The sequence below is a fragment of the Schistocerca piceifrons genome, chromosome 2 (genome assembly GCF_021461385.2).
Source record: "Schistocerca piceifrons isolate TAMUIC-IGC-003096 chromosome 2, iqSchPice1.1, whole genome shotgun sequence".
Classification (NCBI taxonomy): domain Eukaryota; kingdom Metazoa; phylum Arthropoda; class Insecta; order Orthoptera; family Acrididae; genus Schistocerca; species Schistocerca piceifrons.
The window spans coordinates 1,010,966,070-1,010,988,821 of NC_060139.1; the positions used below are offsets into that span (position 1 = coordinate 1,010,966,070).

General features: G+C 39.9%; 1 protein-coding gene across 1 annotated transcript in view; it reads right to left on the bottom strand.

The window, feature by feature from the left end:
* The window catches only part of LOC124777686 (mast cell tryptase-like), a 126,501-nt gene that overhangs the window by 17,557 nt on the left and 86,192 nt on the right, over positions 1-22,752 (bottom strand). The window contains exons 2-3 of the mRNA XM_047253162.1: positions 13,514-13,675; positions 11,888-12,054 (exon numbers count right to left, since the gene is read on the bottom strand). Coding sequence (XP_047109118.1) covers positions 11,888-12,054; positions 13,514-13,607 — 261 coding nt within the window. The 5' untranslated portion in view covers positions 13,608-13,675. The remainder of the gene's footprint in view (positions 1-11,887; positions 12,055-13,513; positions 13,676-22,752) is intronic.

A 22,752-nucleotide genomic window follows, 5' to 3' on the forward strand; every position in this document is an offset into this window, starting at 1 on the left:
GTAGAAGAAGAATGGGTAGCTCTGAGGGATGAAGTAGTGAAGGCAGCAGAGAATCAAGTAGGTAAAAAGACGAGGGCTAATAGAACTCCATGGGTAAAAGAAAAAATATTGAACTTAATTGATGAAAGGAGAAAATATAAAAATGCAGGAATAAAGACGTCTCAAAAATGAGATCGACAGGAAGTGCAAAATGGCTAAGCAGGGATGGCTAGAGGACAAATGTAAGGATGTAGAGGCTTATCTCACTAGGGGTAAGACAGATACTGCCTACAGGAAAATTAAAGAGACCTTTGGAGAAAAGAGAACCACTTGTACGAATATCAAGAGCTCAGATGGAAACCCAGTTCTAAGCAAAGAAGGGAAAGCAGAAGGGTGGAAGGAGTATATAGAGGGTCTATACAAGGGCGATGTACTTGAGGACAATATTCTGAAAATGGAAGAGGATGTAGATGAAGATGAAATGGGAGACACGATACTACGTGAAGAGTTTCACAGAGCACTGAAAGACCTGAGTCGAAACAAGGCCCCGGGAGTAGACAACATTCCATTAGAACTACTGACGGCCTTGGGAGAGCCAGTCATGACAAAACTCTACCATCTGGTGAGCAAGATGTATGAGACAGGTGAAATACCCTCAGACTTCAAGAAGAATATAATAATTCCAATCCCAAAGAAAGCAGGTGTTGACAGATGTGAAAATTACCGAACTATCAGTATAATAAGTCACAGCTGCAAAATACTAACGCGAATTATTTACAGACGAATGGAACAACTGGTAGAAGCCGACCTCGGGGAAGATCAGTTTGGATTCCGTAGAAATATTGGAACACGTGAGGCAATACTGACCTTACGACTTATCTTAGAAGAAAGATTAAGGAAAGGCAAACCTATGTTTCTAGCATTTGTAGACTTAGAGAAAGGTTTTGACAATGTTGACTGGAATACTCTCTCTCACATTCTAAAGGTGGCAGAGGTAAAATACAGGGAGCAAAAGGCTATTTACAATTTGTACAGAAACCAGATGGCAGTTATAAGAGTCGAGGGGCATGAAAGGGAAGCAGTGGTTGGGAAGGGAGTGAGACAGGGTTGTAGCCTCTCCCCAATGCTATTCAATCTGTACATTGAGCAAGCAGTAAAGGAAACAAAATAAAAATTCAGAGTAGGTATTAAAATCCATGGAGAAGAAATAAAAACTTTGAGGTTCACCAATGACATTGTAATTCTATCAGAGACAGCAAAGGACTTGGAAGAGCAGTTGAACGGAATGGACAGTGTCTTGAAAGGAGGATATAAGATGAACATCAACAGAAGCAAAACGAGGATAATGGAATGTGGTTGAATTAAGTCAGGTGATGTTGAGGGAATTAAATTAGGAAATGAGACAATTAAAGTAGTAAAGGAGTTTTGCTATTTGGGGAGCAAAATAACTGATGATGGTCGAAGTAGAGAAGATATAAAATGTAGACTGGCAATGGCAAGGAAAGCGTTTCTGAAGAAGGGAAATTTGTTAACATCAATTATAGATTTAAGTGTCAGGAAGTCGTTTCTGAAAGTATTTGTATGGGGCGTAGCCATGTATGGAAGTGAAACATGGAAGGTAAATAGTTTGGACAAGAAGAGAATAGAAGCTTTCAAAATGTGGTGCTACAGAAGAATGCTGAAGATTAGATGGGTAGATCACATAACTAATGATGAAGTATTGAATAGAATTGGGGACAAGAGGAGTATGTGGCACAACTTGACAAAAAGGAGGCACCGGTTAGTAGGACATGTTCTGAGGCATCAAGGGATCGCAAATTCACAAATTTAGCATTGGAGGGCAGCGTGGAGGGTAAAAATCATAGAGGGAGACCAAGAGATGAATACACTAGGCAGATTCAGGAGGATGTGGGTTGCAGTAAGTACTGGGAGATGAAGAAGCTTGCACAGGATAGGGTAGCATGGAGAGCTGCATCAAACCAGTCTCAGGACTGAAGACCACAACAACAACAAGAAGTTGAGGGGCAAGGGGTAGAAGGAGAATGTTACTTATGTTTGGCAATAAAATAACGGTACATCATATTTGTTTACAAGTTGGACTAACTGTGTGTATTTATGACATATTTAATATTATTACCAATGATATTATTGTAGACATTGTAGTTTGTGTAATAACCCGTGTGTGAAAGTTATTTCATAGCAAGTGCCGATGTGGGACCAACATCCACTATGTTTATACCCACTGATAAAGATTTAAATTCCTCAGAGTCCTCACTCAGACCAGATCTCAATTAACCAGTCAGCTTGAGGAATATATAAATTATGATATTCAGTTAATTAGTGATTGGTTTGAGAAAAACAAGCTCATAGTTAACACAAAGAAAACCACTTACCTAAACTTCCACCTAAGAACAAATAAAATTATGCCGGATATGAAATTACACAGTTCCCAAATATCCCCAAGTACAGAAACAAGATTTCTAGGCATATGGATCCAGGATAATCTAAAATGGCAAACACACATTAATAAAACTAATAGTAAGCTAAACAAAGTGTGCTATGCCCTACAAATCCTCGCATACTGCACAAGCCCAGAAACTGTTCACACAGCCTACTATTCACAGTTCCACAGTGTAATGCAGTATGGTATTATATTCTGGGGAGACTCTACACATAGTCCAAACATTCTCCTCACCCAAAAGAGAGCTACAATAATAATGAACAAGGCAAAGCCGACCGATAGCTGCAGACCTCTCCTCCAAAAGTTGCTCGTCCTACCCCTTGGCAGTCTGTGTATACTAGAACTATGCAAATTTGTAAAAAGTAATATTACAAAATTTAATAAAAATGTAAATGTCCATGACTATGGCACTAGGCAGAAAATGAAACTCCATGTTAAAGAAATGCACATCTCTGCCTTTAAAAACTCTCCCTTCAACAAAGGCATTAAAATATACAACAGCCTGCCATTAGGAATAAAAACAGTAAGTCCCTGACTGTATTTAACAAAAAATTAAAATCACTCCTACTTGATCATTGTTTCTACAGTGCAAGTGAATTTCTGCTCCACATGGATGGAAAGAAACATGAAACAAATTGCACCAAAGAATTTTGTAAAGAGTAAAACATTAATGCAAGTATGTGCAAAAATCTTGCATCTATATCATATGCTACTAAGCAAATTAAGTGCAGAAAGAATATCCAACCAGGTACTGTTGTATATATGTGTGAGAAGAATACAGCACTAAAATATAAATGTGTAACTAAGTAATTTGTGTGTTCATAACTTCTCAGAAAATATGTATGTAAACTAATGCTTGTGTAAACTTTTGGCATATTACTTCATGCCAGCAAATTATCATAATGTCCAACATCAGCCGGCCGGGGGTGGCCGAGCGGTTCTAGGTGCTACAGCAGTCTGGAACCGCGCGACCGCTACGGTCACGGGTTCGAATCCTGCCTCGGGCATGGATGTGTGCGATGTCCTCAGGTTAGTTAGGTTTAAGTAGTTCTAAGTTCTAGGGGACTGATGACCTTAGAAGTTATGTCCCATAGCACTCAGAGCCATTTGAACCATTTTGTCCAACATCAAATGTATGTTTGTGCATGACCCTGTGCATGTGATGTACAGTATTGATTCAGAGGACAATAAATAAAAATATTTTTGATTTCTTGTACTTCACATTGTGCCATATGCTGTCATGTAATGCCATAAATACTAAGCATTTAGCACAATGGAGGACACTTGACATCCACAAAAAGGATCAAGGCAAAATTTTTCACGTTAAAGAATATACTGTAACGATGGTAGTTTATTTGACTTTGGAGAATGTGGATCATGGGAAGATGGAGGGTATTCAATTCTGTGAATGCAACACCAAGTAAATATTACTAAATAAATACCTTACATCACGTGGGACTGCTTCACTAATATTATTTGAGATCTAGATCTTTACGCAAAGCTATTCATCAGTTAACTTCAGGGGAGATCTAGATTGACATGGAAATGGAGCATCTGTCAAAATTGTACTTCCTTTGAGATATACAGCCACTGACAAGCAGACAAGAAAAATTTTAATTTATTTTGCTCATTCAGAAAGGAGATAAACAGATACTCATAATTCCAGATTCTTAAAGGCTCCTGGCAGAGATTTTCAAACTGGTCCATCACACTGGTCTATAGTGCATAATGCTTAACATTCCTGGCTTTCTCTCTCTCTCTCTCTCTCTCTCTCTCTTCCCCTCCCCACCACGTCCAGTATCTACATTAAAATTTATACACTCCTTCAGTACCAGTAAGCAAAATCCTGTACTGCATTAGTTTGTCACTGGGACTTCTTCTTTCACAGATATTTATTATTTTTTGGCAGTTCAGTTTTATCATCTCCTTTGCAATAAGCAGCATACCTTCAGTTTCAGCTCACTGTGACACTAACAGCAGCAAAAACATCATGTGATTTTTTTGCTGACTTCAAGTTCTGTAGCTACGCTTTCCCAAATAAGCCCAGTCTCACATGTTGACCTCACTAACATATAAAAGACAAGTTCAATAATTAACAAGTCAAATGCTTGTGGGGAAAAAAGTATTCAGTGAAAATTAAGCTTACATAACTTTTCAGTGAAGTCTCCAGCAAGATCTATTCCATATCTCTTTTAAATTTCTAAATTATATTATGAAGAATTCCCATGCCTAGCATTTGGTCCATTTTGCACACATTGTTTAGCTGTACTTTTGTATTTAAATTTTATGAAGCTTAAAAATGCTTTGAACAGGTAAAAAGGGGATGGCACAAGATTGGCTCGGAAAAGTAAATATGGCAAAACACTCCCATTCAATATTTTCAATCACGTCTCATATTTTCTAGTCAGAATGAACGCAGAATACTTTTTGTACTGGACTAATGTCTTTTGAGCACCTAGTGTTTTCTTCTTATTTCAGTTTGCATTTTATGTTGAAACATCTTCATAGCATGTTCTTCTAAGTAGTTAAAAAAATTTGATCCTTGAGAGCCACTGGTGATCATTAACATGGCTTTATTAGCCTGAGATTAGAGTTTTTTCTTAGATAGGGTGTCCAAATGTTTGCATTCAAACTTTACCATTTGGGTTCAGTTTCAGAGTAGTGAATCCACATCTAATCACTAATCACTAATAACATGGTATAAAAAGTTATTGCTTTCCATAAAAAACTATTGTGTGAGTTTAGAATAGAAGAATACACTGCTGTCTTTATGGAGATAAATCAACTCTCCTGGAACCCAATTCACACATTTTGTGACAATTAAGCTTTTCAAGACCAATTAAATCCACATTTCTAGTTCCAGCATTTTAGAATTGTGTAATATTTTTTTAAAGTTTGTCGTCACAATTAAATTCATTATGCAGTCTTGTAGTTTATTGCTTGATACTTCATTTAGTTGTATAGTTGGTTGAATATTAATGATGTTTGTTCTGATTGTTTAAAATGTTCAATCTGCTTATATACATTTCTGCAGATTAAACACTTCTCAGCATATTGTATCAACAGTACTGAGTAACTTGCAGCTCGTTTCACACCTATAGCTAACAAAAGTCTTATCACCGGACACCGTTTTTCTGATGTACATATTTTATAGGAATCCAACATTCTGAGATGAATGAGAGAGGTTGTCTTTATTAATGTTTCTTTAAAAGCAGTTCTCAACTTGGCCTACAGAAAGTTTCATCCATTAGTACTGAGTTTCCTCTGCAGTTTGTCTTGTTTAGTATTGAACACCTCTCACATTATTACAGAACAGTACTAATTTACTAGACACAATATGAACAATACTGTGTGTCATGTTCCCAACACTCAACTAACAACATAGTGTACTCCTATACTGTGCCCCATTCTTTGAATTATCTTGGTAAATTGTGTAACCAATAAAATAAGTCAAGGGGTGGTAGGGAGGGGGGGGGGGGATAAGAACATGGCACATACAGTAAAACAAAATTAGTTCAACCAGACGACACGAATCAAGAATTTTCTCCAGGATAAGGACTTCTTTCTTGTGTTCTGGAGCAAAGAATATGAAGTGAAATATCCCCCTGGGATGCAAGTAGAGAGTCTATCAGCAGTAAGCTGCTGTTAGTTAACACATAGGAAAATAATAATCCATAAATGGCTAACGAAAATAGAAGATAAATGCACAAACAAAGAGGATGAGACAAAGAAAAGACACAATCAAACAAAAGCAATAGAAAGTGTAGAACACTTAATAACTTTTCAAAAATAGGGAACTGCGACAATGAAAAAGCGGAGGATAAAAGTAATCATAAGAAGTAATGGAAAGCTGTGGAGAGGTCCTGAGAAGAAGCTGAGGAGGAACAGCTGGTGAAAATTAAGAGCAGATAAATGTCAAGAGTGTCACTTCCCACACTGATAGCCTCAAAGCAACAACAATAATGAAGTGACTCCAATATCAGCAGTGATAATACTGTTAATCTGGTCCATGCTCTTACGAATGAGTTTGTGTGTATATGTATATATGGTACAGTCTCATTTATGTGAGTGCATGTCAAAAGCTGAAATAACCATCTTTTGCAGCACAGACCAGCAGGAAGAGAGTCAGTGAGGTTATGGAAGGTATTGACAGTGATGTGGAGCTATGCCGACTCCAGTGACATAGACAGCTGTTCTAGGTTTCTCAGTTGTGGATCTGTGGTGCAAACAGCTGGATCAAGGTTCATCCACAAACTCTCATTTGGGTTTAAATCGGGGGAGTTTGATGTGTATGGTAAACTCATCCTGGTGCTCTTTGAACCATGCACATACACTGTAAGCTGTGTGACACATTGAATTGTCCTGCTGATACATGCCATTGTGCTGGGCAGAAATAAACTGCATGTGAGGGGTGGACATGGTCCCCAAGGATAGATGCATACTTGTGTTGATCCATTGTCCCTTCCTGAATGACAAGATTACCCAGGGAATATCACAAAAACATTCCCCAGATCATAACACTCCCTCCTCAGGTCTCGACCCTTACTACAGCTGCTGTAGGGCTGAACACGTCAACAACCATTGGGTCCGATGGAGCATAAAAGGTGATTTATTTGAAAAGACAACCTGTCACCATTCACTGGATGTCCAGTTGTTGTATTGGCATGCAAATTCCAGCCTTTGTCGCTGATGAACAGCAGTCAGCGTAGATGCATAAATCTGGCTCCTGCTATGGAGGTCCATACACAGCAACATTCACTGAACAGACTCTGGTCGGTATCCCCTTGATTCATCTGGATGATCAGTTGCTCAGAAGTCACACATCTATTCACCTGTATATATCTCCACAGCCATCATACACCATTGCCACTTACGGAAGGCCAATATCATGCCCTTTTGGATGTCTAGATCAGTCTGTTTCTTGTGACATCCGCCCAGACCAAACGTAACGAACTATATAGAACAAATGGTAGAACAGCTGCACGAGAAAGGCAAAGGTCCCGAGTTCGAGTCTCGGTCTGGCACACAGTTTTAATCTGCCAGGAAGTTTCATATCAGCGCACACTCCACTGCAGAGTGAAAATCTCATTCTGGAAACAACTGCATTGTTTTCTGCATACCTCTTTCCCCCCTAGGCACACCTTATATATGCTTCACTATAGTGCTGCCACCTGCTCTCTGTAAGTGATAATTGCATTATTGTATGTTCACATTGAACATAGGCAGTGGTCACATTAATGTGACTGGATTGTGTTTATGTTAGGGATTTTGTTATTTTATATTCTTGTTAAATTCCTCTCTTTCTTGCTGACTCCTTTTTTCTTCATCATCATCAGTATATTGTGTTTTACATTTCATCTTTGTCTGGAGCAACTTAACATCTTAACCTACATGTATTTACTGTGTCACAAAGAAAGCTATCTGAAAAATATGAGGGCTCATGATTATTTTTCCATTTGTGTTTCTGTCAATTCTGCCTTGATTGCCTCTGTTTAGTAATTTTTCATGAAAAAAAACATTAATAATGCACATAGAAAGGCCTTACAACACACATGTTAATGCAATGAATGCCAAGAGAAACATGACAAGCTGCCATTAAGCAGAGAAGGTGGGAAGAATCTGCTATGTGTAAATCTACACCACAGTTGGAAATTGGCCAGTGTGTAATTAGTGATGGCATAATTGAGATCAGACAGGGACTGGAAGTTGCTTCCGAGACATAGAGGGAGTCATGGAAGGCTAAAGTGAAAACACAATTAGTCTCTTACTTTATAATATGGTCTATGGAAACTACACTCTTATCTGGTTAATAGCTCTGTGTTGAAGAACTAGTAGTGAATTGGAAGCAGGATGTTTATAGGTATTTAAATTGGTCACCATAGAGGTAATATCACTGTAGGTCAAATAATTTCTTATGCATTCACTCACTGTATCCTGTAGATTCTGTCAAGAAGGAGAGTTTTTAGCATTGTGGAACAAGTTGAGGTATGTACAAGTACATTCCTGGCCATTAGAAGTGAAGCACCAGAATGTATATCAAATAACATAACTGTACTTATTGTGCATTTATAGTATAGTAGGAAGAATACATTGTTAAATTTGTAAGTGATTTGGGAGTATACAGGGTGTGAAACTTAGGAGGCTACAGAGAGCTGTCAACTAGGCAGAAACAGTAACTCCAGTCCTATTTGATATCAAATTGAGCTAAGCCTGGGTGACAAACAAGAATGTCATACAATGCTGTATCAACTCTACACCAGAGTAGTTCATCAATCACAGCGGCTAGCGTGTGGTGGCATACCAGTCTCTCAAGAGCCCATGGTCAGACGTTTTATTGGGTGAGAATTTGGAGAACATGTTAGCCAGGGTAAACAGACAAACACCTCCTTATTGAGGTAATTCTGGACAGCACAGGCAACATATGGTCTTGCATTATCTTGTTGAAAGATAACATCACAGAGACCCTGAAGATGGTGTGCAGCAATGTTTGTTAACACATTAGAAATATATATGGGCTGCTAGATTGAAATTTTCACTCTCCAGTGGAGTGTGCACTGATCTGAAACTTCCTGGCAGATTAACATGGTGTGCTGGACCAAGACTCGAACTCGAGACCTTTGCCTTTTGCAGGCAACTGCTCTACCATCTGAGCTATCCAAGCATGACTCATGAGCCATCCCCACAGCTTCAATTCTGCCAGTACCTTGTCTCCTACCTTCCAAATTTCACAGAAGCTCTTCTGCGAATGTTGCAGAGCCTCCACACAGGTACATCCATTGTGGTGCTGTATGCAGAACCAGGACTTGTCTGAAAAGATGACGTGGTGTCAGCCTTGTGCCCATTATTAGATGGATCCCTTCTGGAACATCTCCCTCTACTGCCACAACAATGGAAGCAGCAATAACAGTTGCCGTGCTAACAGTAAGCAGTGCTAAAGATGACATTACATTGTGTGTTTGTGTACTTTTCTTGCCACAGTCAAGACTTTTCCATGAGTCATTGTATGTGACATGTGTGTATGATTCTACACAGCCAAATGAACAATATGCCTGTCTTCTTTGGCTAGCCACTGAGACTTTGCAGGGCACTGGGTATGGCTGTCCTGAAGCAAATGACTCCATATTCACATGATAATTGTGGGATGCTGATCAACATGAGCAGCAATGTCACAGAACGATAATACACCAAAATCCTGCCTCTGTCAAATTCATGGACTGTTGTCATGATTTCTGCAAAGAAAATATAGGAAGTTATATTCAGTTTGTGATATTTGTGTTTGGATACATACTGTCATTTATGCTCCAGAATGCATCATTGTTTTGAAATGTTATTTCCACATTTCAACTAGAAAGTGTGGTAAGTCACAATATGTAATCATTATTCTGGATAATCTTTCCAAACTGCAGGGTCACTGACATTAGTTTGTTGTAGAATCTTAGAATGTATTCTGAGCTCAATCATAATGAGATATCTTGAACAGAATGAACTCCTCCTTGCCAACCAGCATGGATTCTGAAAACATCAATCATTTGAAACCCAGCTCACAGTTTTCTCACAAGACATACTGAAAGCTTTATACCAAGGCAGTCAGCTACAGGCAGTATTTCTTCATCTCCAAAAAGAATTTGGGTCAGTATCACATCTATGCTTATTATCCAAAGAACAATCATATGGGGTAGGATTGATGATTTTTTGGTATGGAGGATGCAGCATGTTATCTTTGTTGAAGAGTCATCATCAGATGTAGAAGTAACTTTTGGTGTGTCCCAAGAAAATGTATTGGTACCCTTCATGTTGTATATTGATGAACTTGCAGACAATATTAATGGTAACCACAGACTTTTTGTGGATGATACAGTTATCTATAATGAAGTGTGGTCTGAAAGAAGCTGCATAAATATTCAGTCAGTTCTTGATAAGATTTAAAAGTAGTGTAAATACTGGCAAATTGCTTTAAATATTCATAAATGTAAAATGGTACACATCACAAAGTGAGAAAACGTAGTATCCTAAGATTACACTATCAACGAGTCACAGTTGGAATCAGCAACTCATACAAATACCTGGCTGTACCGCTTTGTTGGGATATGACATGTAATGATCACACAGCCTCATTCATGGGTAAAGCAGATGGTACACTTTCATTTATCGGAAGAATACTGCAGAAGGGCAATCACTCACGTGACCCCCCCGTAGAATATTGCTCAGTGTGTGGGACCCATGCAAGAGAGGACTGCCAGGGAACACTAAACACATGCAGAGAAGGGGAGCATGAATGGTCACAGGTTTGTTTGACCCATGTGAGAATGTCACAGAGATGCTAATAAAACTGAACTGACAGACTCTTGAAAACAGACGTAAACTATACAGGGAAAACCCACTTACAAAGTTTCAAGAACCAGCTTTAAATGATGATTCTAGGAATATACTATGACCCTCTACATATCGCCAATATAGGGATTGTGAGGACGAGATTAGACTAATTACAGCATGCACAGGGGCATTTAAATAGTCATACTTTCACTGCTCCATACAAGAATGGAATGGGAAGAAACCCTAATAACTGATACAATGAGACATACCCTCAGTCATGCATCTCACAGAGGACTTTGAAGCATAGATACAGGTGTGGATGTAGATGAAAGTGGGTCAAAAGTCACTAAACCATCATAACCTAACTAAATATGAAATAAAATGATCAGAATTTTGAAATAACTGAACACTTTATAGAAGTTATAGGGCTATTTATAACATTCCTTCTTGAATTGTTTTCCATCTTTGTTGATACAACTCATTATCACATCTCTTAATCAATTTGATATTGTCTTGCAAAACTGAAGCCTATGGTCATGACTGTCTCCCAATAGCCCATGTATGAGATGAGTTATGCAATGTTCAAATTTGGCTTTATGTAAAATTCTTTGCACAGAAGTTCTAGAAACATCCTGTCTGAGAAATAATCTGCTAGGAGGCACTTTAGGACACTAGATAACGTCTTGTAAAACTTTAAGCTTAGTTTCTTCACTTAATCATGGCCTACCTGATCTGCGGCAACCGGTGCCTGATCTCTGACAACCTGCTGCAGATCCATGTTTCTATAAACATTTCCATAAATTGTAGACAGCATTGTTTGTAGGTGAAATGGTGCTGTAATTATTAGTCCTCTCAGTTATTATTACATTATAATCACCTTCGTATGACATTTTTAGAGCAAAGCCCCTCTCTTCATTAAAAAACATCTTCACAACAAGTCAGAATTAGTAAAGAATGATGTCAGAGATATTTGATTTAATAGCAGTACACTCTGGTTTTTGTATCTATAATTATCACAATCAGGCTACAATTGATAATGACTTTTTGCCCACCCCATACATAAGTTTCCTATGAGAAGTATTAGTTCACTGGTCTCATAATTGCACCATTATTAGTACTTTGTTATTAACTCACCTGCCAGGGGTATGCTCCATAAGAGGTCTCGGTGCCACCAACAATCTTAGGATAAGGGGCTCCATTCCTGTGTGGATGGTGCTCAACCTCTCTTGTTCCACAACTGATGACTGGCACAGGGCTTGTAAAGGGAAATTTAGGATAGCCACCACTTCTTCGTAATCTGGCTGTTGCAAAAAAAAGGAATTAAGTTCAAACTTTTAATTAATTTATATGCCTTAATCAGTACTCATTTAAAAATTACTTTTTACAGTGATCAAACAGTCCACGAGTGTACTGTTGGTACAAGTGTCAATGGGCCCAATATTTCAGCAATCAACATGTCGCCCATATCAGATGCACTGATGAACCAAGCTCCTGAGGATGTGTACTTATATACCCTCCCACTACAAGCCATTCACTCCATGGTCCGCACCTGAGGGCATGCATCAGCAGTTGAGCTTGTGGAGAGACTTGCAGCAGCATCAGTTTTGATGTAGTTTCTCCGTCTACCTTGCTTGCCAGATCACTGAGTTTACTGCTCATCTTCTTAATTAGGGCCCAATGCTGATTCTCAAGCCTTGCTGAGATTATAGCTGCAGTCCTGATTGATAAGATTATCCCTGTGTGAATTACAGTGGCTTCTTTAATGACTCTGTCCCATTGGAGGTCTGCACAAAAATCCTGGTATGTCCATATTCCATAGAGTAATTCTCTAACAAACAGTGCTCTGTGACTGCCGACTTATTGGGGTACATTATTCAAGTGTGCCACTGGTCTTCTCAGCATCGACCACTGATGGTGCACACTGTTTGTCCAATATATGTCTTGCCATATTGGCACTGAGTCTGACATACCCCAGCCTTCAACAAACCAAGGTAATCTTTGACACCCCCAAATAATGCCTGTCTTTTATTTGGTGGGCAAATAATGGTTCTTACATGGTGCATTTTCAGTACGCATCCAACTTTTTCCAATAGCATGCTGGTGTATAGTATAAATGCGGTTGCTACCTTTTCCTCCATATTTTCTTCTGTCTCCACGGGCTGTACTGTGGTGGTGGAGCAAGAGTGTGTTTAAATTATCATTCTAATATCCATTTTTTTGAAACACAGTTCTGAGGTGCTCAAGTTCCTGTGGCAGACACTCTGCATCCGAGATGGGCCCTGTAGCATGTACCAGGATTTTAGCACAGACTTCCAAATACAGGGGCCGCATCATTAGAGAAGCCAACAAAATTTGCACCAGGGACAATCTTATCAATTGGTAGTGTGGCTATAATCTCAGCAAGGCTTGGGAACCAGCACTGGGTCTAATTAAGAAGACGCTCAGGAAACACAATGATCTGGTGACTGGTGTGGGCAGAGAAACTATGTTGAAGCCACCAAAAATGCCAATGTGACTGGTAACACTTACCCTCAGGCATGGATCACAGAAGGAATGGCTTGCAGTGGGAGGGGATGTAAGTCGGCCATGCACCCTCAGAAGCTCAGTTTGTCAGTGCACCTGATGATGGTGATATGTCTGATTGCCAAAATATTGGGACTGTTGGAAACTGTGGACTGGCAGCACACCTGTCAACTGTTTGATTAACAAATACACCATGAGAAACAGAAGAAATACTTCTCACAGTGTCTGTCGACTTACGTGGAGCCTGTGTGTATTTCATATCTTCATGTGGCGCAGCCAATAACAAGTGTGCCACAAACAAAATTCCAGTTGTTTTACCAATAAGTAGCATTTTCAAAAAAATTGTGTGGTGTCCTTTTTTTGTAGATCCTTATTTGGCAGAGCACCAAGACCCTCCTTCTGAAATGTACAGAAGAAATGATTGTAATATGGTGATGACATACACAAGCATATTAAAGTTCTTATTTAAATATCTCTGGAAAATGTTATCATTACAAACCAAAATAAAAAAATATGTGGAGCACACTTGGTAGCTCCAAAAACTGACATTTTAATCCTTCACAATATAAATTTATACCACAGGAGTGGGAAAAGACTTAACTCAAGTTATGCTTAAATGGGTAATAATATGTGTTAGACTATAGCTCTTATATAGAGTTTTCTCAACTACTAACATTAGATGGTAGCTCCATTTGAATGACAATTATTTGGAGTCTGCTTTTGTGCTGCAGAAGGTTTTCTGTGTGCACTTGAAAATTCCTTTCAGAAATATGTCAGATTAACAAAGAGACAGATGAACTGAATAGTTATTATCTTCAGGAGTTACATCTCCTAACAGATAAGAAATAAAGTAAAAAGAACTCCTGATTTCTGGAACGAAAGGTTGCTTCTTCAGCAAAAAAAAAAAAAAAAAAAAAAAAAAAAAAAAAAACCGGAGGAAAAAGTCTGGAAATGGTGATAACATACAGGGAAAGGACATGTTGGGTGGTAGGATAGAGCAGAGGGGGTAGGGGAGAAATGAGCTACAGCTCATGAAGGCACTTCTAACAAGGGTTTTGAGTAACCTGTATTTCGTATTTCTCTCAACAATTTTCCTCTTTTAAGACCATGATGTGTTCTGTTTTTTAATGTGTGTTTCTATTGGCTATTCTGGGAGTTGTACCATCTGACAGTAAGAGTACACTATTTGATCAAAAATGTCCGGAAACCTGGCTGAAAATGTCTTACAAGTTCATGGTGCATCCCATCGGTAATGCTGGAATTCAATATGGTGTTGGCCCACCCTTAGCCTTGACAACAGCTTCCACTCCTGCAGGCATATGTTCAATCAGGTGTTGAAAGATTTCTTGGGGAAAGGCAGCCCATTCTTCACGGAGTGCTGCACGGAGGAGAGGTATCAATGTCAGTCAGCGAGGTCTGACACGAAGTCGGCATTCCAAACCATCCCAAAGGTGTTCTATAGAATTCAGGTCAGGACTCTGTGCAGGCCAGTCCGTTACAAGGATGTTACTGTCATGTAACCACTCCACCACTGGCTGTGCATTATGAACAGGTACTCGATCATGTTGAAAGATGCAATCGTCATCCCCGAATTTCTCTTCAACAGTGGCAAGCAAGAAGGTGCTTAAAACATCAATGTAGGTCTGTGCTGTGATAGTGCCATGCAAAACAACAAGGGGTGCAAGCCCCCTCCATGAAAAACATGACCACCCCATAACACCACCGCCTCCGAAGTTTACTGTTGGCACTGCACACAGTGGCAGATGATGTTCACCAGGCATTCATCATACCTATACATTGGATCACCACATAGTATACCATGATTTGTCACTCTATACAACATTTTTCCACTGTTCAATTGTCAAATGTTTACACTCCTTACCCCAAGTGAGACATTGTTTGGCGTTTACTGGAGTGATGGGTGGCTTATGAGCAGCCGCTTGACCATGAAATCAAAGTTTTCTCACCTCCCACCTAACTGTCATAGTACTTGCAGTGGATACTGATGCAGTTTGGAATTCCTGTGTGATGGTCTGGATAGATGTCTGTTTATTACACATTACGACTCTCTTCAACTGTCGGCAGTCTCTGTCAGTCAACAGATGAGGCTGGTCTGTATGCTTTTGTGCTGCACATGTCCCTTCACGTTTCCATTTCACTATCACATCTGAAACAGTGGACCTAGGGATGTTTAGGAGTGTGGAAATCTTGTGTACAGATGCATGACAGAAGTGACACCCAATCACCTGACCACATTCGAAGTCCATGAGTTCCGTGGAGCGCCCCATTCTGCTCTCTCACGATGTTTAGTGACTATTGAGGTTCCTAATATGGCTTTCCTGGCAGAAGGTGGCAGCACAATGCACCTAATATGAAAAACGTATGTTTTTGGAGGTGACCAGATACTTTTGATCGCATAGTGTGTATATTGCAACAGAGTACTACTCACTGACAACATCCTTTTTTACTTATTTGTTTATGTATTAGTTATGTAACTTCATGGCACTGATTGGTAGCTATATACAATACTGTAAGCAAACACAATTTTTTAAAATTGCTATAATATTAATGGAACAAAAATATCTTGCTCCTCTTGTAGTATGTAAACAACCCAGTACATAAAAATGCCATACAGCTGTGGACATTACTGTGTCAGAGGAACACGAGAGATGTACATGTAACCCAAATAATCAGCTGTAACTGAAGACGGTCTAGAAAATCAAATTAAATAAAACCATCATCAGATGGACAAGTGGCTTCTGGAACTAGGTATATCTTATACAAGAAGCTGTATTAATTAAAATAACAAATAACGTGCCTAAATGCAGTATGCAACCCTGTCATCATGAGGTTGCTCCAACCACATAGAATATTGAGTAAAAAACAAAGTTTTTCATGACAATGACTAAGATACCAGTTCTGTTGTGATGACTGACTTAGCTATATTAACATGGTACTTTCATGCTGACTTGAGCTGTGAATGAAAGATGAAAAAAATAAGTGGTTAGCACTAGACAGTGAGGGGAACACCGGACCAAAAAGTCATGAGAGAGTAAACTACTTGAGACAAATGAAAGCTCAATATTTGAAATCATTAAAGTAAATTTCATGCTATAGTGATATTTTTCTGTTTTGATTGGTTTGTACAAGCATCAAATCCAAAAGAAGATGCATTTACTTCTATAGGCCTTTCTAACTGGAAAAAAACTTTGGAACAATTCCGTCTTCATGAAAATACGTTTAACCATAAGGAAGGTGTTCCGAAACTAATTTCTATCACTAACTGAAGTGTGGCCTCCCAATTAAATGAACAGTTTGATAGCGATATGAAGAAAGTCCGTTTAGCTCTTGAGGTGTGCAATTTATATGCCGACAAGGACTAGCAATTAGAGGGCACGAAGATGTAAACACAATTTTTTTTCAATTGTTGGAACTCTGAGTTTAAAGATTGGTTAGGGTTCAAAAATGGTTCAAATGGCTCTGGACATTATGGGACTTAATATCTGATGCCATCAGTCCCCTAGAAATTAGAACTACTTAAACCTAACTAACCTAAGGACATCACACACATCCATGCCCGAGACAGGATTCGAACCTGCGACGGTAGCGGTTGCGCGATTCCAGACTGAAGCGCCTAGAACCGCTCGGCCACATCGGCCGGCATTGGTTTGGGCGTTCGGGGTATAAGTGGACATCCCACGATATTCAAAACGTGATCATTGATCGACTAGGAAAGTCTGTGTAGAGAAAGGAATTGGCTTCAATCAAGAAGACAGCTTTTTTCTATTATGGTTGACGAAACAAGTGTCTTTGATTCACGAACAAGTGTCTTTTGTATTCGTACTGTTGACGATTCCTTAATCATCAACGAAGACTTTGTTGGGTAATATGAGTCCACAAACACTGAATCACGAACTCTGTGTAGTATTTTAAAAGACGTTTTTACTCTTGATTTGTCAATGGATAACATAAGAGGACAGTGCTATGATGGTGCCTCGAATATGAGAGGTAAGTTCAAAGGACTAAAAAAGTTGGTTTTGGATGTACAACCAAAAGCACGTTAGGGTGTAAGTCCCAATTAAAAGCCGCTATTTGCATACTTTTTGATTGAAAGTATTAGGCATACTGTATTAACTGTATTAAATCATTAACTTTGAGATGATGTTTTTATTTAGTGAACCCTGAGCCTTATTCAAAGTAAGCTTAAATTAGCTATTTCACTTATTAATCAAAGTCCTATTACTGTGCGACAGCAAAATTTTTGTTTTATTCTTTTAATGATAGTTTAGGATTTATTTAAATATAATTTCAGTCTTTTCAGAGCTATATATTCACTACTCTGTAATAGTGTATAAGCGTGATTATTATTGTAAACTAAATTAGCTTTTTACGAAAGTGCTGTGCGTGTTTTGTTTCTTTTTTCAAAGCCAAAAAATGTGTCAGGCTTGTCGAGTTTCCCGAAGTGTCGAGTTATCGAGAATCCAGTTTTCGGGGTTCTAATGTTGATCGTATGGCTCTAAAATGCTTATAAAAACTTTAAAACTCACTATTTTTCATCTAAAATTTAGAAAATTTCCCGGAGCAAGACCCTCAGTATGCCTCTCCCCCCACCCCCTCCCCCCAAATATTTTTTTATAAGTCGGCGTCGTTGCTTGGCATCACCGGTAGTCCGCCACCTTATGGACAGTCATCTTCTGAGGACACTGGTCTTTGAGCATCCGCTGCTTGATCTACATATGACATCTGGCTACAGCTACTCAGCGACTGTCAGAATCGAAGATACAGAAGGCCACGACAAGTCATGAAGAAGTGAGAAAAGAGAAACTCAGACTATACAGGAAGAATCGCGAATTGCACGCCACAATTCTTTTGTTAAAAAGTGAGCTAAATGAAATGCATTCTTATCTGCAACACCTCAGATGGCGCCAGCACCACAAATCAAGCAGACTGGTAGCAGATGGCTACAAGCAGCCAGAACTGCTGTCGATGAACTGCCTCAAGTAGGCATTGTCAGACAGTCTGACAGCACCTGGGCTATGCCCATTAATCTAGTGCCTAAGAAACATGGACTGTAAACATTATGTGGTGATTATCGGGCTGCCAATGCTTGCACAATCCCTGATAGCTACAAAATACTGAGCATCCAAGTCTTTACTCACACCTTAGCAAGTGTTTCTATGTTCACTGTAATACACGGTAAAAAAGCTTACCTACAAATTCCTTTGGTTACTAAGAACAAATCCAAAACAGCGATAATAACAGTACTTCTGCTCTAAGAACTTTTGTTCATGCCTCATGGCTTGAAAAATGCAGTCCAAACACGGCAATGCTCAATTGACGATATCCTCTTCAAGTTTCCCTTCTGTCATGCATACCTGGGCGATATTTTGGTTTTTCTAAATTTTCTTTATGAACACACCACACCCATTTTCGAGACACTGAAATACTTCGGTATAGTGATAAGCAACGAAAAATGCCAACATAGTAAATTCTAAATAATATTTCTCAGCTACTCCATTAGTTGTAACGGGATTCGACCCACGACTCATCGCATGGAACTCATCCGTCAGCATCCACAGCCTAGATAATTTGTGATAACAAATTATGCCATTTCTCGTCGCGAATAAGTTTTGCAGATATGATTATTTCATGCAGTGGCCACTCAGACCCCACTGATATATGCACTGGCATATGTCCATGCGGCAAAACCCTGCAAATGTAACAAGCATTTGATCAAATTATGCTCAGTTTATCACATGCTATGATATTAGCTCATCCACTGACAACAGCTCCTATGTCAGTCATTTCTGATATGAGTAACACTGCCGTGCTCAGAAGCACTGTAAGTCGTTAGCTTATGACAGAGAATGCTGAGGGAAGACCACTTACTATTTATTCTGACTGCCAGCCACTGGTAGAGTCCATATGTAATTCACCAAAAGACTGTTGTGCCCCTCGTCTCTGACACTTTGACTGCATCACACAATTTACGATTGATGTCCAGCACCTCAGCGTTGTGCATAGCGTCATGGCTGACTAACTTTCTTGAGTAAATGCACTATCTGTTGACGTGAACTACAATGATCTCATACTGTATTGTCTATGGATAACATAAGAGGACAGTGCTATGGTGGTGCCTCGAATATGAGAGGTAAGTTCAAAGGACTAAGTGTAACAGCAGGATACACAGAATATGTAATCCCTTACAAGATATTACGGCTGGTTTCAAACTTGAATGGTGGGCCATTCCTGGTTCCTCTGTGCAAGTCTGGTGTAATGTGTCACAAAATCATCTCTGGCCTCTCGTCCCACTCAATATGCAGAAACCTATTTTTCACAGCTTGCATGAACTGTCACATTTGGAAACATGCCCTATGACTAAACTAGTTGCAGACTGTTTCTCTGGCCACATGTGAAATGAGACTGTAAATTGTGGATTCAAACTTTCACAGCTTCCAACACTGCAATCGGATGGCACACACAACTGAAGCACAGGTGATATGAAATACCTAAAGGTCGTTTCCAAAATGATCAGACCCTTCCCAGAGTCAAAAGGTTTCCAATACATTCTTTCCACCACGGACTACCTTACCCATTGGGTCAAAGCCACATCCTTGCCAGACATCATGGCAGAAACGACAGCAAGAGTACTTGTCCACTTGTGGATCTCATGTTTTAGTTGCCCTGGCTGCATCATGACTGAACAAGTTCGCCAGTTTGAATCTACATTATTTTCCAAACTCTGTAATCTTTATTGTGTCCAGCATTACTGCATCACAGCCTGTCATCCAAAAAGTAATTCAGGGATATTACAAATGATTGAAGCGATTTCATAAATTCACTGTAGCTCCATTCATTGACATATGGTCACGACACACTACAGATACGTAGAAAAACTCATAAAGTTTTGTTCGGCTGAAGCCGCACTTCAGGTTTCTGCCGCCAGAGCGCTCGAGAGCGCAGTGAGACAAAATGGTGACAGGAGCCGAGAAAGCGTATGTCGTGCTTGAAATGCACTCACATCAGTCAGTCATAACAGTGCAAAGACACTTCAGGACGAAGTTCAACAAAGATCCACCAACTGCTAACTCCATTCGGCTATGGTATGCGCAGTTTAAAGCTTCTGGATGCCTCTGTAAGGGGAAATCAACGGGTCGGCCTGCAGTGAGCGAAGAAACGGTTGAACGCGTGCGGACAAGTTTCACGCGTAGCCCGCGGAAGTCGACGAATAAAGCAAGCAGGGAGCTAAACGTACCACAGCCGACGGTTTGGAAAATCTTACGGAAAAGGCTAAAGCAGAAGCCTCACCGTTTACAATTGCTACAAGCCCTGACACCCGATGACAAAGTCAAACGCTTTGAATTTTCGGCGCGGTTGCAACAGCTCACGGAAGGGGATGCGTTCAGTGCGAAACTTGTTTTCAGTGATGAAGCAACATTTTTTCTTAATGGTGAAGTGAACAGACACAATGTGCGAATCTGGGCGGTAGAGAATCCTCACGCATTTGTGCAGCAAATTCGCAATTCACCAAAAGTTAACGTGTTTTGTGCAATCTCACGGTTTAAAGTTTACGGCCCCTTTTTCTTCTGCAAAGAAAACGTTACAGCACACGTGTATCTGGACATGCTGGAAAATTGGCTCATGCCACAACTGGAGACCGACAGCGCCGACTTCATCTTTCAACAGGATGGTGCTCCACCGCACTTTCATCATGATGTTCGGCATTTCTTAAACAGGAGATTGGAAAACCGATGGATCTGTCGTGGTGGAGATCACGATCAGCAATTCATGTCATGGCCTCCACGCTCTCCAGACTTAACCGATGCGATTTCTTTCTGTGGGGTTATGTGAAAGATTCCTCTACCAAGAAACGTGCCAGAACTGGAAGCTCGCATCAACGATGCTTTCGAACTCATTGATGGGGACATGCTGTGCCGAGTGTGGGAGGAGCTTGATTATCGGCTTGATATCTGCCGAATCACTAAAGGGGCACATATTGAACATTTGTGAATGCCTAAAAAAACTTTTTGAGTTTTTGTATGTGTGTGCAAAGCATTGTGAAAATATCTCAAATAATAAAGTTATTGTAGAGCTGTGAAATCGCTTCAATCATTTGTAATAACCCTGTAGTTTAGTGAAACATTGGCATCGAAGGCTCAAGGCAGCACAAGGATCACAACATCCCATAATTTTTCTTCTCTCTCGCCGAGAAATTGTCCACCCGTGCCCTGCATAGCGGTCAGCCACGGCACAATTGATCATGTGCACCTGTGCGAAGCTGACTTCAACAGCGGTATCTACTCCCCAAGTGCATGGTGGGCAGGGGGGGGGGGGGGGGGGAGGCGGGAATCCGTGGAGTCGTAGCGTCGATAACGCAAGTGAGAGATAATAAGACTCTTTGGTCACTGGTTGAGAGCCTTTGAGGAGATCATCTTCGACACTGTCAGTTTGCGATGAAGAACTGTCTAGTGTACATGTATTCTTGCTGGATCTCCATGTTCTCAATTACGCGTATCTTAACAGCATTGATATGGTGCCTGCATTTCATTTCAAGCATTCCGGCCAGGAATACATACAAACTCGTGCAGTCATTACTATCAAGATCAGAAAAAACTGCCTGTCCTGTGAGATTTGATACATGGACTACACTTTTTGACAGTGATTACCAGAGAAGCTCACAACTTTCGCTGTTTGAACGTCTGTCAAAGTTTCATTCATGCTAGAACAACACTGTAATGGTATTACATAAGTTTAGGCCCACTTTCTGTGAACTGAATACACCAGATATTTCAGCAATGTATCCAATGAGCAACGAACAGCATATGTTTGTTTACGTGAGGATCCAGTTTAGACGAAAACAGTACAGCTGCATTTAAGCACCATGACTAACAACTCACGTAACAATATTATTAATAAGCCATGAAAGGCACAGTCTTGAATTCTATTTTATTTACACAGCAGACTGTTCCGACAGAAACTTTAGAGCAGCAGGAGTACTTGCTGGAACGGCAAGTTTACTACATATCCCCTCCACCGTTGTTTGGTTGCTTCCTCCACTGTTGTTTCTTTTTCTACTCTTCAGTGGATGGAAAACGGCAAAAATCGGAAGTTTTCGGCCAAGTAGCATATTTGCTTCAGCATCCACTCGCCGACTGAGGAAAATACTGCTTCTCAAAGACAGAAACAGGAATACTCACGTACCTCTTCCGGTTAGTTGTTAAAAAGTGTTTCTTTCTTTTTTTTCGGTTAGTTTTTGTGCCCCTCCATACCTTTTGGGCCTCTCTCACCAACCCTTTGGTATGACTGTCAGCTTACGGACGTATGACTTTCTTAAAACTTGTTTAAGGGGGCACTGAAATGAGAGTCGTGTGTACCATGTCCCGTACTGAGAGGCTGTGATGTGTTCCTTGTTACAGAAAGGAAAAGGTCTTCCTATGGCCATGCGTTTCCTCTGGAAACCAGTTCCGTCAATAACC